General features: G+C 40.0%; 1 protein-coding gene and 1 pseudogene across 1 annotated transcript; one reads left to right on the forward strand and one right to left on the reverse strand.

Moving 5' to 3' along the window:
• Positions 1-493: 493 nt before the first annotated feature.
• On the reverse strand, positions 494-1,774 carry LOC145604288 (uncharacterized). The gene has a single exon (XM_081660214.1). The coding sequence runs from the start codon at positions 1,772-1,774 to the stop codon at positions 494-496; it is 1,281 nt and encodes a 426-aa protein (XP_081516340.1).
• Positions 1,775-5,966: 4,192 nt separating this feature from the next.
• On the forward strand, positions 5,967-11,582 carry LOC145604289 (indole-3-acetaldehyde oxidase-like; annotated as a pseudogene).
• Positions 11,583-13,669: the final 2,087 nt, after the last annotated feature.

Below are 13,669 nucleotides of genomic sequence, written 5' to 3' on the forward strand. Positions count from 1 at the left end.
GTAAATTAATTCTGTGATCGTAATATTATCCGACTTCTGCTGGTATGACTGCCTCTGTTCCAAAAACTAAAGTGTAAGGTGATTCATCTGTGGCTTCTCTTATTGTCGTCCTGTTTGCCCACAGTATCTCTGGTATCAAAGCTGCCCACAAACCCTTTGCATCTTCGATCTTCTTCTTAATTGCTGTCACGATTTGCTTGTTTGCTGCTTCTGCCTGGCCGTTAGACTGTGGATGGCATACTGCTGCATAAGCAAATTTCACCTTGTACATCGTTAAGAGATCTTTGACTGGCTTACAGTCAAATTGGGTTCCATGATAAAAAAACCATCGCCATTGGCAACCCAAACCTTGTGAAGATGTTTTTCCATATAAACTTTTTCACTTCTGATGCCGTTATCTTCGTTACCGATTCTGCTTCAATCCATTTTGTGAAGTAGTCAATTCCCACTATCAGAAATTATCTTCCACCTGTGGCCGATGGGAACGGGCCTACTATATCCATTCCCCATTAGGCGAAAGGGATTGATTTAATATCGGAGTTAGGTCATTTGGGGGCAAGTTGATAACTGGGGCAAACTTTTGACATTTCTCGCATTTTTTAACGTAAGCCATTGCGTCTGCATTCATTGTCGGCCAGTAGTACCCCCTTCTCATTGCCTCTCTGGACAAGGCTCTTACTCCGAGATGGTTACCACAGCTTCCCTCATGCAATTCTTCTATCAATCTTGCTGACTCAAAATTCGTTATACATCTTTGCAATGGCAGTGAAAACCCTCTTTTGTATAACTGGCCTTGATACATAATGAACCATACACTATCCCTCCGCAATCTTTTCAGCTCCCCTTTATCTGTCAGCCCTACACCATGAACGATGTATGCCAGTATTTTATCGTACCATTGATTTCCAACATCAACACATAAAACCTCTGCCGACATCTCATCTATGCTTCTCTGCGTTAAAACCTCCACCATGACTGTCCTTTCCAAGTCGTTAAAACTTGAACTTGCTAATCTTGCCAGCGCATCTGCTTGAGCATTTTTCAATCTCGGAACTAATTTGATCTCAAAGTATTGCAACTGAGCTGCTAACTGCCTCATCTTCTCCAAATATTTCACCATTGCCAGCTCTCGGGTTTCATATTCCCCACTAAATTGACTTGATACCAGCTGAGAATTAGTTGTCAAAACTAGCCGTTTTGCTTCTGCTGCTATTGACAACTGCATTCCGGCTACCGCAGCTTCATACTCGGCTTCATTATTTGTTGCCTTGAACTTAAACTTCATGGCATATTCAAACATTTTCCCATTCGGAGCCGTTATCACAATTTCAGCCCCTGCCCCGGTTGCTGTAGCTGATCCATCAACTGATACCTGCCAGGGTCCCAATTCTTCCTCTTCATCGGTGTATGTGGTTTCAACAATAAAATTAGATAACGCTTGAGCCTTAATTGATGTTCTTGGCTTGTAGCTTATTTCATATTCCGACAATTCAACTGCCCATGCCAGTAATCTGCCAGATGTATCCATTTTACGTAATGATTTCTCTAAGGGATGATTGGTGAGCACCTCTATTGGATGCGCATCAAAGTAAGGCCTCAGCTTCCTGGCTGCCACTATTACTGCTAACGCCATTTTCTCTATCACTGAATATCTACGCTCCGCCGCATTCAAAACATGACTGACAAAGTATATCGGCTGTTGCTGCTTCTTCCTTTCTACTAGCAAAACGGCTGCTACCGTTTTTGGCGATGCCGAGATGTATAACTGCAACATTTCTCCCTTCTCGGGCCTGGCAATTGTGGGAAGAGATCGAAGATGATTCTTTACAACTTCCAGGGCATCACTTTGTTCTTTTCCCCACTCAAATGCCTTATTCTTTCTTAGTACCATAAAAAACGGAAGTGCCTTATCAGCTGACTTGCTGATAAATCTGGTTAACCCTGCCATCCTGCCAGTCAATCTCTGTATATCACGAATGGTTTTTGGTTGTTTCATTTGAAGTACCGCATTCACCTTATCTGGATTCGCATCTATTCCCCGTTCACTGACCATGAAGCCTAGAAACTTCCCTGACCTAACCCCAAAAACGCACTTCTCCGGATTTAACTTCATTTGGATTCGCATCTACTCTCAGATCTGCTATATGGTCTATTTTTTCCTTACTCTTTACTATCGTATCATGCACGTACACCTCAACATTCCGTCCCTTCTGCTTCTCAAAAATCTTGTCTACCAACTTCTGGTAGGTTGCCCCTGCATTTTTCAACCCAAACGGCATTGCCTTATAACAATATACACCAACATCTGTTATAAAAGCCGTTTTATTCCTGTCAGCCTTATGCATGCTGACTTGATGATATCCTGAAAACGCATCTAGAAAACTAAGCATGGCATGACCAGAGGTTGAGTCTACTAGCCTGTCTATCTGGGGTAGTGGGTAGCAATCTTTAGGGCAAGCCTTATTTAGATCTGTGAAATCCACACACATTCGCCCACTTCCCTGTCGGCTTTCTCACCATTACCACATTGGCCAACCACTCTGGATATGTGCAAGGCTCAATGAACCCTGCCGCTAAGAGTTTATTTACCTCAGCCTGAATTGCTTCTATTTTCTCAGTTGAGAAGTTGCGTTTCTTTTGCCTTATCGGCCTGAACTTTCTGTCAACATTCAACTTATGCTCCATCACTTCTGGATGTATTCCCGACATCTCACTGGCCGAGAACACAAAGACGTCGGCGTTCTCACGCAACAAGCTTATCAGGTTACACCTAGTATCCACATCCATATCAGCCCCAACCTTCACTGTTCTACTCGGGTTGCCTGGTTGCAATTCAACTTGGACAGTCTCTCCCCCCGGTAACGGCCTTGGTGTTTCCTCAGGTCTTGCATCAAAGTTTTTCATTGTTAAATCCTGAACTGTCGGCTCACTTTCCCTTATCGGATTACATGGTATCGTAACATTACCAACCGGATTCTTCAAAGCTGTCACATAACAGGCTTTTGACATAACCTGACCCCCATACACCTTCTCTACTGCACCCAAATTCGACACATAGGCTATTGTCAGATGGTAAGTTGATTCAACAGCCTGCATGTCATGTATTATCAGTCTGCCGATAATTGCGTTGTAAGCCGACCTAACATCCACCACCAGAAACTCTACCATCAGATCTCTTGCCTGTGGTCCATCACCCATCCTCACCGGCAACACAATACTCCCTTCTGGCCTTACAGTCGACCCATTAAACCCGATCACAGGATACGATACCGGCTTCAGGTATTGCCTTCCTATATTCATCTCATTGAAAGCTTGCATAAACAACACATTTGCTGAGCTACCTCCATCTAGCAGCACTCTTTTGACATCAGCCCCATTCATCTTGGTTATCAGGACTAACGGATCGTCGTGCGGGAACACTACACCTCGTGCATCTTCTTCCGTGAACACGACTTGGGGTATTGACGCCGGCCGAGGACGGTTGTCTACGTCTAAAGCACAAACTAGATGACGGTGCTCCGCCAAATGCTTCTTTGCCCCACTAACTGTCCCTCCATGAATTGGTCCTCCCGTTATCACATCTACCCTTCCAGTAGATAACGGTGGTATTCCTGCATCCCCTTGTCGGACTATTCTTCCTTGCGTCCTTTCAGGCCTTGCTTCTATCTGTTGCCTGCCAACTGCTTGTGCCGGTTGTTGATTCCTGCCTGCATTCAACCGGTATTGTGTTAAGTGCCCTTTTCTGATCAATTCCTCAATGTTGTCCTTCAATTGTGTACACTCCTTTGTCTAATGCCCCACATCCCTATGGAACATACAATACTTCTTCACATCCCTTGGCCTTGCCTTCATGGGAATCGGCCTTGACCAATCTTCTCTGTTCTGGTTTACTGAGTAGATTGCTGCCCTTGGTGTATTCAGGGGAGTGTAGGTGCTATATCTCATTGGCAGCCTTGTCGGTCTGGTATCTTGCCGGCTTCCTCCTCCCCTTCCTGGGGCAGGAGCACTCGGCTTACTTCCTCCAGACGATTTCCCTCCATGCTGACTTTGCCCCTTTCCGGCAACGACATGTCTGCTACTTGTCTTCATTAATTCTTCACTCTTAATGTAATCATGAGCTTTGTTAAACGCCGCTGCCAATGTCGGCAGGTTTTTCCTTGTAAGATACCTTTTAAAATCAGAATCAACCAATCCATTCATTAAAGCCATCACAGCTATTTCCTGTTGCAATTTTGGAATGGTATTTGCCTCATTGTTAAATCGCCTGATATAATCCCTCAAAGATTCATTCGGTTTCTGCTCCACAGCCATCAATTCTCCAGAGGTTCTCTGCCTCACACTGTTACTGACATACTGACCCACAAACATCTCAGTCAACCTTTCAAAGCTATCTACTGACCCAACTTCAAGGTTGTTAAACCAATCGGCTGCAGCCCCAATCAGAGTTGTCGGAAAGACTTTACACCAGACTGCGTCCGAGTTGGTGTACAGCATCATGTGCCCCTCATAGGACGTTATGAATCTTGCCGGATCCCCTCTTCCATCATACCTACAAGTCTGCATTTTCACCTTTTCCATTGGCTGATCCAAGATATGCTGGGCGAATGGGGATGCTCTTAACTGCACCACTGTTCGCACTGTTTGCCCTTCTACCTGCGAACTTCTCTGCTGCTGAGTTCTGGTACTCACAGTGTGACTTGAAGATTGTTCAGCCCGCCGTGGTGTTGTATGCGATCTTACCGGTGACTCATGTCGGGGTCTCCTCGATGAGTTCTCCAACTGATTGTGTTGCTCCTCCCGATTACGGTGCGATGCTCCCCTATCGGCCTGAGCAGCCTCTCTTTCAGCTCGTGCCGCCTCAGCCTCCTTTCTCTTCCTACTCATTGCACTCATCACCCTTGCGGCCGTTTCCAACTCATCTGGAGTGAATGCCGCCATAGGATCCTCTGCCTCCCCTCCTCCTACAGGGGGAGTTATCGGCACATGAAACTGATTACCCTCTAGGGTATGGGTTTCATCTACTATTTCCACCTGAGGTTGTTCTACTGGTATCCCATTGTTTCCGGCCATTGTTATCGTTGTTATATGTATGTTTTGTGTGAGGTTCTTAGGCGATAGAAGTGATCAATTTCCCCTCCTTCTAGCGCCAAATTATTTCAGTCTGATCCTGACTTCCCCAAGAATTCGGACCTGAGATTCTGATACTCCTATCGGCAAGCTGAGAACCTACACAATGAGAAGAAGTTAGCTAACCCCGGGGTTGTCCGGGGATAACCACTCCGATGATAAAGTCAGAAAGTGTTTAGGAGAAGAAGATAAGTAAGAGAGAGAAAGTAGAGAGAGAAAGAGAGAGAGAGTGTGTGTAATTAATACCCTCATTAATGAGGTCTTACCTACTATTTATAATGATCTACCTTGACAGGTGGCTCTCATCCATGCAGAGCCTTCTGTGCCAAGTGTCGAGCTTCTGTTGCCACGTGTTGCATTCCGACAGGCCGACATGTCTTCTTTTTGGGACATATCGGCTTCCTCTCAAAATTGTTCAGAGTTTGGTCACGTGCTTTCTCAAGATATCGGTCATACCCAGATATCATCCTATACAGGAAGGATTGAATCAAATATCTCTAATTTGATAATTGAATCAAATATCTCTAATTTGATTATTGCCCGACTCTTTAATGTTTAGCAAGGATTGAATTATGAAATTGGACCTCATTTCCCTCTTGCCCTGCCTCTGCAATTGAGACCAATTTGGTCGTTTTGAGGGTGCAGCTAAAAAAATGAAATTAGGTTGGCCAAACATTTTTTTTTTTTTGAATGGAACTAAGCAATCTGTTTAAGCTAATTTGCTTGAGAAAAAATCTGTCATCCATTTACATGTAATTATTTTTCCTAATTAATTATCTGTCGTATCATTTTGGGACCGAGGTTTTGTTGTTGTAATAATCTGTCATCAATTTACAGATATGGATTTGGGTAAGAAAACAGGTAGGGATATTTTACGGAGGTTACTCGATCAACGTGAAGTGGGGGCTAACATTGGTTCCGATACTATGCCTCTGCTAGAGGTGTTTTCTGTCAGCGTAAATACCAGCCTTCCTGGCATGTTTTTTGATGATTGTGATTGTTGTGAAATATATGGCACTATTAAAGCCACTAATGGATTAGGTCATGTATTTGATCTCTACAAACGGAAACGCAACAACCCCGAGTTTATTGAGCCGAATAGGGATGGCTACACTCGTTATTTGTCACTAACTGGACTTAAGGATGGTCGTGTCATTATACCCTATGATTATGTCGTGATTGAGGTGGATCTAAGGGATAGGGCTCGAAGTGATGTTGTCATTGCTAAGGGAAAGTTGAGCTTCAAATACAAAGTAACCTTTTACACAGAACATGGAGCTGAAATTGTTCTGGGTAAGGCCGAATTTGTGACTCTGCATTATGCCACTTTTCCTTATGAAGTGACAGGTTCTGTGGATGTGTTTTTCTTCAGCAAAGACGATGATTATGATATATTAGACTATGCTAGTGGTGTTGATTATACTGATTATGATACTTCTGCATATGGAAATGACGATGGTGCTGATGTTTATGGAACAGTTGTTGCACATACCAAGTTTCCTGGGAGTGTCTCCTATGGAGACAATACGACTAGTTCAAGTATACTTTTAAAATTGTCATGTGATGAATGTGTATGGGTCATGTCTAGATCAGCTATTGAGCTATCAAGGTCCATGGTTGCTATGCCAGTTTATTCAAATTCCCCCCTTGAAATATATATGGATTTTAAGTATAAGGATGGAAGCAGACTAGCTAATGGGTCTTAGAGTTTCCATCTAATGACTGCAGTCAGTTTAAGATGGATTTAGTGGGTGAAAATGGGCGTATTGGAGTGCAAGTGAAATGGGGTAATGCATATGAGTTGCGTTACAAAGGAAGTGATTTGAAATGATGTTTGAATGAAGAGAGCCAGCTTGATGAATTGGTTAAAAGGCAGCGGGTAATTTTTTTATTTGGTGGTTGTATTGTATCTTTTCATGTGATATTGCCTTTCCTTTCCTATGTATTTTTTAATGGGATACTAGTTTATTGTCTCATCTTACATTTGATGTTTGTTATCTCTGCAGTATTTTGCTGATCCACAACGCTCAGCAAAATCATGTTTGAATCTTTGCAACATCATTTGCTCAGAGTACGATGATATATTGGAGTTAAAATTTGTTTGTGACATGATTGTTCAATGTCAATAACTGCAGGTGGTTGTGGGGCTTGTATCCATATTTTATATGTACACGATAAGGTGGAAGATTATACAGTTAATTCATGCCTTACACTTCTTTGCAGTATACATGGTTGTTCCATTACCAATACTTAAGGCTTTGGAAGTCAAAATGAAGGTTTTCATTCTATACAGTATACACCAAAGATTTGCAGTATTCCATGCCTCTCAGTGTGGCTATTGTACGCCTGGAATGTATGTTTCTCTTTTCTCGGCTCTTGTCAATGCTGAGAAGAGTGATAGGGAAGAATCCTCACCCGGGTTTTCAAAGCTTAAGGTTATTGAGGTAGAGAAATCCATGGCTGGAAACCTCTGTAGGTGTACTGGTTACCGGCCTATTGCTGATGCTTGCAAAAGCTTTGCAGGAGATGTGGACATTGAGAATCTAGGATTCAGCACTTGTAAGTATCGAGAGTATTCTGGATGAATTGTTTTCATTGATTTAAATTTATGAGTTAATTCGAAATGAAGGACATGCAATAAAATAAGGATAGTCTTGAATTGAACATGGTGCTCAGCTTCAATAAAGCATGTTCTCTCTGTCACTCTTCAATGATAATAAATATAATGCTATGTTACTCAAACCAGAACATGTGCGATTTCCTTTTACATTTTGAGTTACTTTTTGCAGGCGAGGCAACATATGTTGATGATATTCCTTCTCCAAAAGACTGTCTTCATGGAGCATTTGTTTATAGCACAAAGCCATTGGCAAGGGTCAACTATGTGAGATACGAGTCTGAATCACATCCAGACGGAGATGTTTCCGTTGTTTCCTACAAAGATATTCCACATGGTGGAAAGAATGTAGGAGCCCAAATAATATCTGTAAAGATCTATTATTTGGGTCTGATGATCTCACAAGGTATGCTGGTGAATGTATTGCACTAGTTGTAAGTCGATTTCCCTCAAAGCTTTTTTTTAGGTGTCATTTTCTCACAGCCTTTGTTTATTCTAAATTTGAAATATCGAGGCATACTCAGTTCTGAAAGCAATAATGCAGAGGCATGCAGACATTGCATCTACTAAAGTAGTCGTTGAGTATGACTTAGAAAATATAGAGCCACCAATTCTGACAGTTGAAGAAGCAGTTGAGAGGAGTAGCTTTTTCGACATCCCACCTTTTTTGTGCCCTAAATCAGTGGGTGACTTTGAACAGGGAATGTCTGAAGCTGTTCAGAAATTTCTTTCAGCTGAGGCACGTGCAATTTATTTCTACTCTGAACTGTATTCAGGTGAATATATATCTAATTCAGTAGTTCAGAGCAATGGGCTATTGACTTCAACAGATCTAATTCTTATGACTTGACTCTTGTGGTATCTGTAGATTAAATTAGACTCCTATCACAGTACTATTTCTATATGGAGACTCAAACTGCATGGTGGTTTATAGCTAGCTCTGTTCAAGCTCCAAAATTTACACATTCTGTGATTGCAAGTTGTCTTGGAGTGCCTGAAAACAACACCCGTGTCCTCACAAAGCAGGTTGGAGGCAGTTTTGGAGGAAAGGCAATAAAAGCTATCCTTGTGAGTATTTTGGTCTTAAGATTCCTAATTACATTATATTTCCTTTCTGTTTCATTTTAGCATTTGTGCTCTAATTCTCCGAATCTATGTTTCAAGTAAGTTTTCTGATACATTTTTTTATGGCCGGTCAGAATATACTAACCTAAACTCGCTCATTGCATGACTGTACATAAATATAATATACTACTGAATGAGAAATAGGAAAATTCATAAATATGATGTCTTGAATTAGCAGTAGCTGGTGAGAGTGAGATATTATATGTTGAAAATCACTTTAAAGGCTCGGTTGTTATCAATTCAATTGTGAAAGGAAGAAAGCCTGGCCTTTCAATTAAGAAATTATCTTTAGATTAGTTGCCTGGCCTTTCAATTAAGAAATTATCTTTAGATTAGTTCTAGTTTTGATAACACAATGTTGAACATCTTATAGGTTGCATCAGCTTGTGCATTAGCAGCATACAAGCTTCTACGTCCTGTGAGGATGTATCTCAATCGCAAGACTGATATGATAATGACTGCAGGAAGACATCCTATGAACATCACTTATAGTGTGGGATTCAAATTGAATGGGAAGATCACAGCTTTACATCTTGAGATTTTGTTTAATGCCAGCAAACATAGTGAATGGGCTTGAGAAGTGTGATTGGGGGTGCTTTATCACTCGATATAAAAGTCTGGAAGACAAATTTTACAAGTAAATCAGCAATGCAAGCTCCTCAGAAGTACAACGAACATTTATTGTTGAAGCCGTGATTGAACATGTAGCTTCTACCTTTTCGATAGATGTTGACGTTGTTAGAGACCAAAACTTCCACACCTTCGATAGCTTAACTTTGTTCTGTCAGGCTGCTGGTGGAGAGCAAGGTGAATATACTTTACCCTCAATTTGGGATGATAAGATAGCTTCATCTCCATGGTTTAACCATAGAAAAGGGATGGTAAAGCAGTTTAACAAGACCAATATTTGGTATAAAAAGGGAATTTCCAGGTTACCCGTTATCGAGACCAACCCCTGGTAAAGTCAGCATACTCCGGGATGGCTCAATTGCTGTAGAAGTAGGAAGGATCGAGCTTGGTCAAGGTGTATGGACCAAAGTAAAATAGATGACAGCGTTTGGTTTTAGTATGATCAAGGAGAGTCTACAGGAAAAATGGGCTTCTATTAAACAGGGAGACATTGTTCACAATCCGATCCCCAATAACATCCTCAGACGCACAAAATACTTTTTTTTTTTGGCTGACTATTAGGGATTTTCATTACTTTAAGGCCATTCGATTTTCCATCAAAGCGTGTTATTCTCTCTGCTTGTTACTTTGCGTATATTGACAGAGCAAAATACAATTGAAGTTTCATTGATGAACTGCAATCGTTATTACTTAAGTAATTACTAAGGTGTAAGTAAGTGTTTCATACTATCAGATATTGAGAAACATGGAATCATCAACCAAGCTCCAAGCATAAAATGTGAAGTTTTATTTATCTGATGTAGAAAATGTTGAATACAACCTCACAGTTTTTTTAATTGCAGACAAGCTTACAAGCAGTGAATTTGTCAAAAATAGCCTCGTTTAAGTCTCCTCTATATAGAAAGCATTTTTTTTTGTAATAATTGAGTAATTGCTATACAATGGCCTTTCTCAAGCAAGCATCATGATATTTGGAAAGAAGCGATAAGAAAATAAGTCAAGAAATACCTGATCCTTTTTCTGAGGACTATTTCTTATGATATCACTTTCCTTCTACAGGTAGAAGTGAATCTCCTCATGGGAAAAACTACTATTTTTGCGGTCAGACATCATATATGATTGTGGACAGAGCTTAAATACTGCTGTTGATTTGGGGCAGGTAAATTTTATTAGCATCCTTGCAGTATTACATACTTCATATGATATATTGCTTTAAACAAAATTTAAAAATACTTAAGATACATTTTAAGTCATGTGTAACATTTAGCCTTTCCTTCATTTTACAGTGTTGCTTAAATAAAATGCTTATTTGTTCTAAAACATACTTTCTTAAGGTGAGAAGAATAAACCTTATCCTTACGTACTGATACCTTTTTTTTTCCTTTTCCCGAGGTGACTACTTTTATATTTTGGATTGGTTGTGATCTTACTCGACTTTCCTTCTCTTGTTGATAGGTAAAGCATCCAATTTGTGGCGATTTTTACAGATAGAAGGGGTTTTTGTTCAAGGTATTGGCTTTTTCATGCTAGAAGAGTACCTAACTGATCCTGATGCTTTGGTGGTTTCTGATAGCACATGGATTTATAAGAACCCAACAATTGATACCATACCAAAACAATTAAATGTTGAACAGCAGTCATCATCAGAAGCGCGTTCTATCATCTAAAAGTATAATAATAAAACAGTGTGGCTTATGTGTAACACATAGTTTGAAGGTAAGAAGCATCAAAATTATAGGAAAGGATAGAAATAAAGCTATCCCGAACAAAAATAGAGAACGGAAATTAATAAAGGTGTGATCTGTAGTTTGATCATGTAAGAAAATTTGTTATTTTACTTCTGTATGGTTTGCTTGCAGCATCTGGAGAGCCACCATTGCTACTAGCAGCATTAGTTCACTGTGTAACAAGAGCAGCCATAAAAGAAGCAAGAAAGCAGCTTGCTTCTTGGAGTGGCCGTGCTGATGATTCCTTGTTCCAATCACCTGTCCTTGCCATTATGCCAGTGATCAAGGAAATCCGCAGCCTTGACATTGTTGAGAGGTACCTAACACCAGCTAACAAAGTGACTGATAAGCGATAGCCTTTGTGCTGGTTTGCAGCTCGTACCTTCAATTCAGCTATGAAATGTCTGTGACTGTAACATAAAGTCGTGTACAAAACTACAATCATTACGATCAGTTTGATCATAAATTGATTTGCAAATAAGCGATAGCCTTTGTGCTGGTGTCTACGGTGGTGTATTTGTTTTACCTTTCTTTGTTTCACATGACAACATAGTTTACTTCTCAGTCTTCTCAATACATGTAAGCAATTGGTGATACTTTAGGCGAGTTTTTTTTAGCATTCGCATCCTCTTTACACAATTTATTTATTTATTTTCGATGTAAAAGTGGGAAAACCCGAGAAACAAAGCAAAAAAACAGAAATTAACCAACAATCGGGTTGAGGTAAACCGTAAACCCCAACTATATGTCCTCCCAGATTAGGTTCCTTATTTAGATTGGAGGAACATCGAAATGAGTTACCTTCTCTTCAAGGACGACTCCTAAGCAGGGTCGTATCGTGGCCTGGACAGGGCAGGTGGGGCAATCGCCATGGGCCCAGCTTTGTAAAGCCCATAATTTGTTCAAAATGGGCCTCAAAATTAGTAGTAATAAGTTGGTTAGTGCAATTTGTCAGTTTTCAGTGCAAATTAAATTCGATAATTCTGAAATTTTTTCCATAGAGGTGGATGCACAATGCTCGGTGCATCCGTTTTTTTTTTTTTTTTTAAAAAAAAAGGCGGAATGACCATTTAGTTATTCAATAAAGAATATATAGCTATTTTATAAAGAACATCACATATAGTTGTATTGTAATGAACATATAGTTATTTTGTAAAAAAAAATCCAACTTTATGTTCTTTATATATATCTAAAGAACATCCGTAAAATTAATAAAGAACACGATAATTAAAGAATTAGAGGTGATCAACTTCGGGCCGGCCTGATCCGGCCTGGAGTTGATCAATGCAAGCTTGGTTGTCCATTTGAATTACTAGCTTCTCAATGCCTTTGTCAATAACCATCTGTAGCCTTATTTCTAGTGCTAAAAGCTCAGCCCTGTAGGAACTGCACACCCCAAATCTTGCTGCAAAGCCTTGCAGAAACTTACCAATAGAATCTCGTAGTATCCCTCCTCCACCAGCTAGACCTAGTGCTCCCTTAGCTGCACCGTCAGTGTTGAGTGCGAACCAGTTGGAGGGGGTGCTATCCAACGAACAATTATCTCATGCTTCGGTTTTCTCCTCAGAATAATTCCTTGAATGGGGTCAGCATTAAGAGCATTCCAGGTTTCTCCAACACGAGCTCTAATGAAAGCTCCTGTATCTAGAGGAATAGCATCACCTCTTCCAAATACAAGGTTGTTTCTCCATCTCCAAATCCACCAAAGTGTGGTTGCAAAGCAAGTTGGCCACTTGTCTGAATGAATTTCTTCCATGGCCACTTTAGTTATTTTTAATATGAAAGTAACTCTTAAATTTAGTTATTTTTACAAGAAGACTTTTCAATGGAAACAATAATAAAAATATAAAAGTATAAAAGTGGAAGAAGACAAGTGGCCATTGAAAAGTCTAAGTGGCCATCGAAAAGTCTTGTAAAAATAGCTAAATTTAAGAGTTACTTTCATATTAACTTCTCACTCTTTTCACTTGCACGAACGATGGATTCAAATGATGTGTTGTACAGGTGACAAAGTAAATGTTAATGTAGCAAATTGAATGGCGAAGTGATTTAGATGAAGTTCTACCCAATCTGAATCCTATTTATTGCTAATAAAGGTCTTTACAAATGATCATTCAAATGTGAAAATATTGAGTTGAATATAGCGTTAATTTATATTTCCTCGGTCATTTTTTTATTTTTATGGTTATGTATTTATTTACAAATTAGATTAGCTACTCTTTACTCATGATTTGTTGTTGAGTTCTTCTAGTTAGTGGCTCGAATATCGTGGAAAATCGATACTCAATACAATATCCGTATGTAGCATTTACAACATGGATTTAATTCACCCATCCGTTGTTTATATTACCACAAATAATATGAAATGAAAGTATTTGTGTTACTATACTACTTGTATGACCAAAAAAAATAAACTTAGTATGAAAATTAATAATTGTCCTCC

This window comes from Chenopodium album, chromosome 22 (genome assembly GCF_948465745.1).
Source record: "Chenopodium album chromosome 22, dcCheAlbu1.1, whole genome shotgun sequence".
NCBI lineage: Eukaryota > Viridiplantae > Streptophyta > Magnoliopsida > Caryophyllales > Amaranthaceae > Chenopodium > Chenopodium album.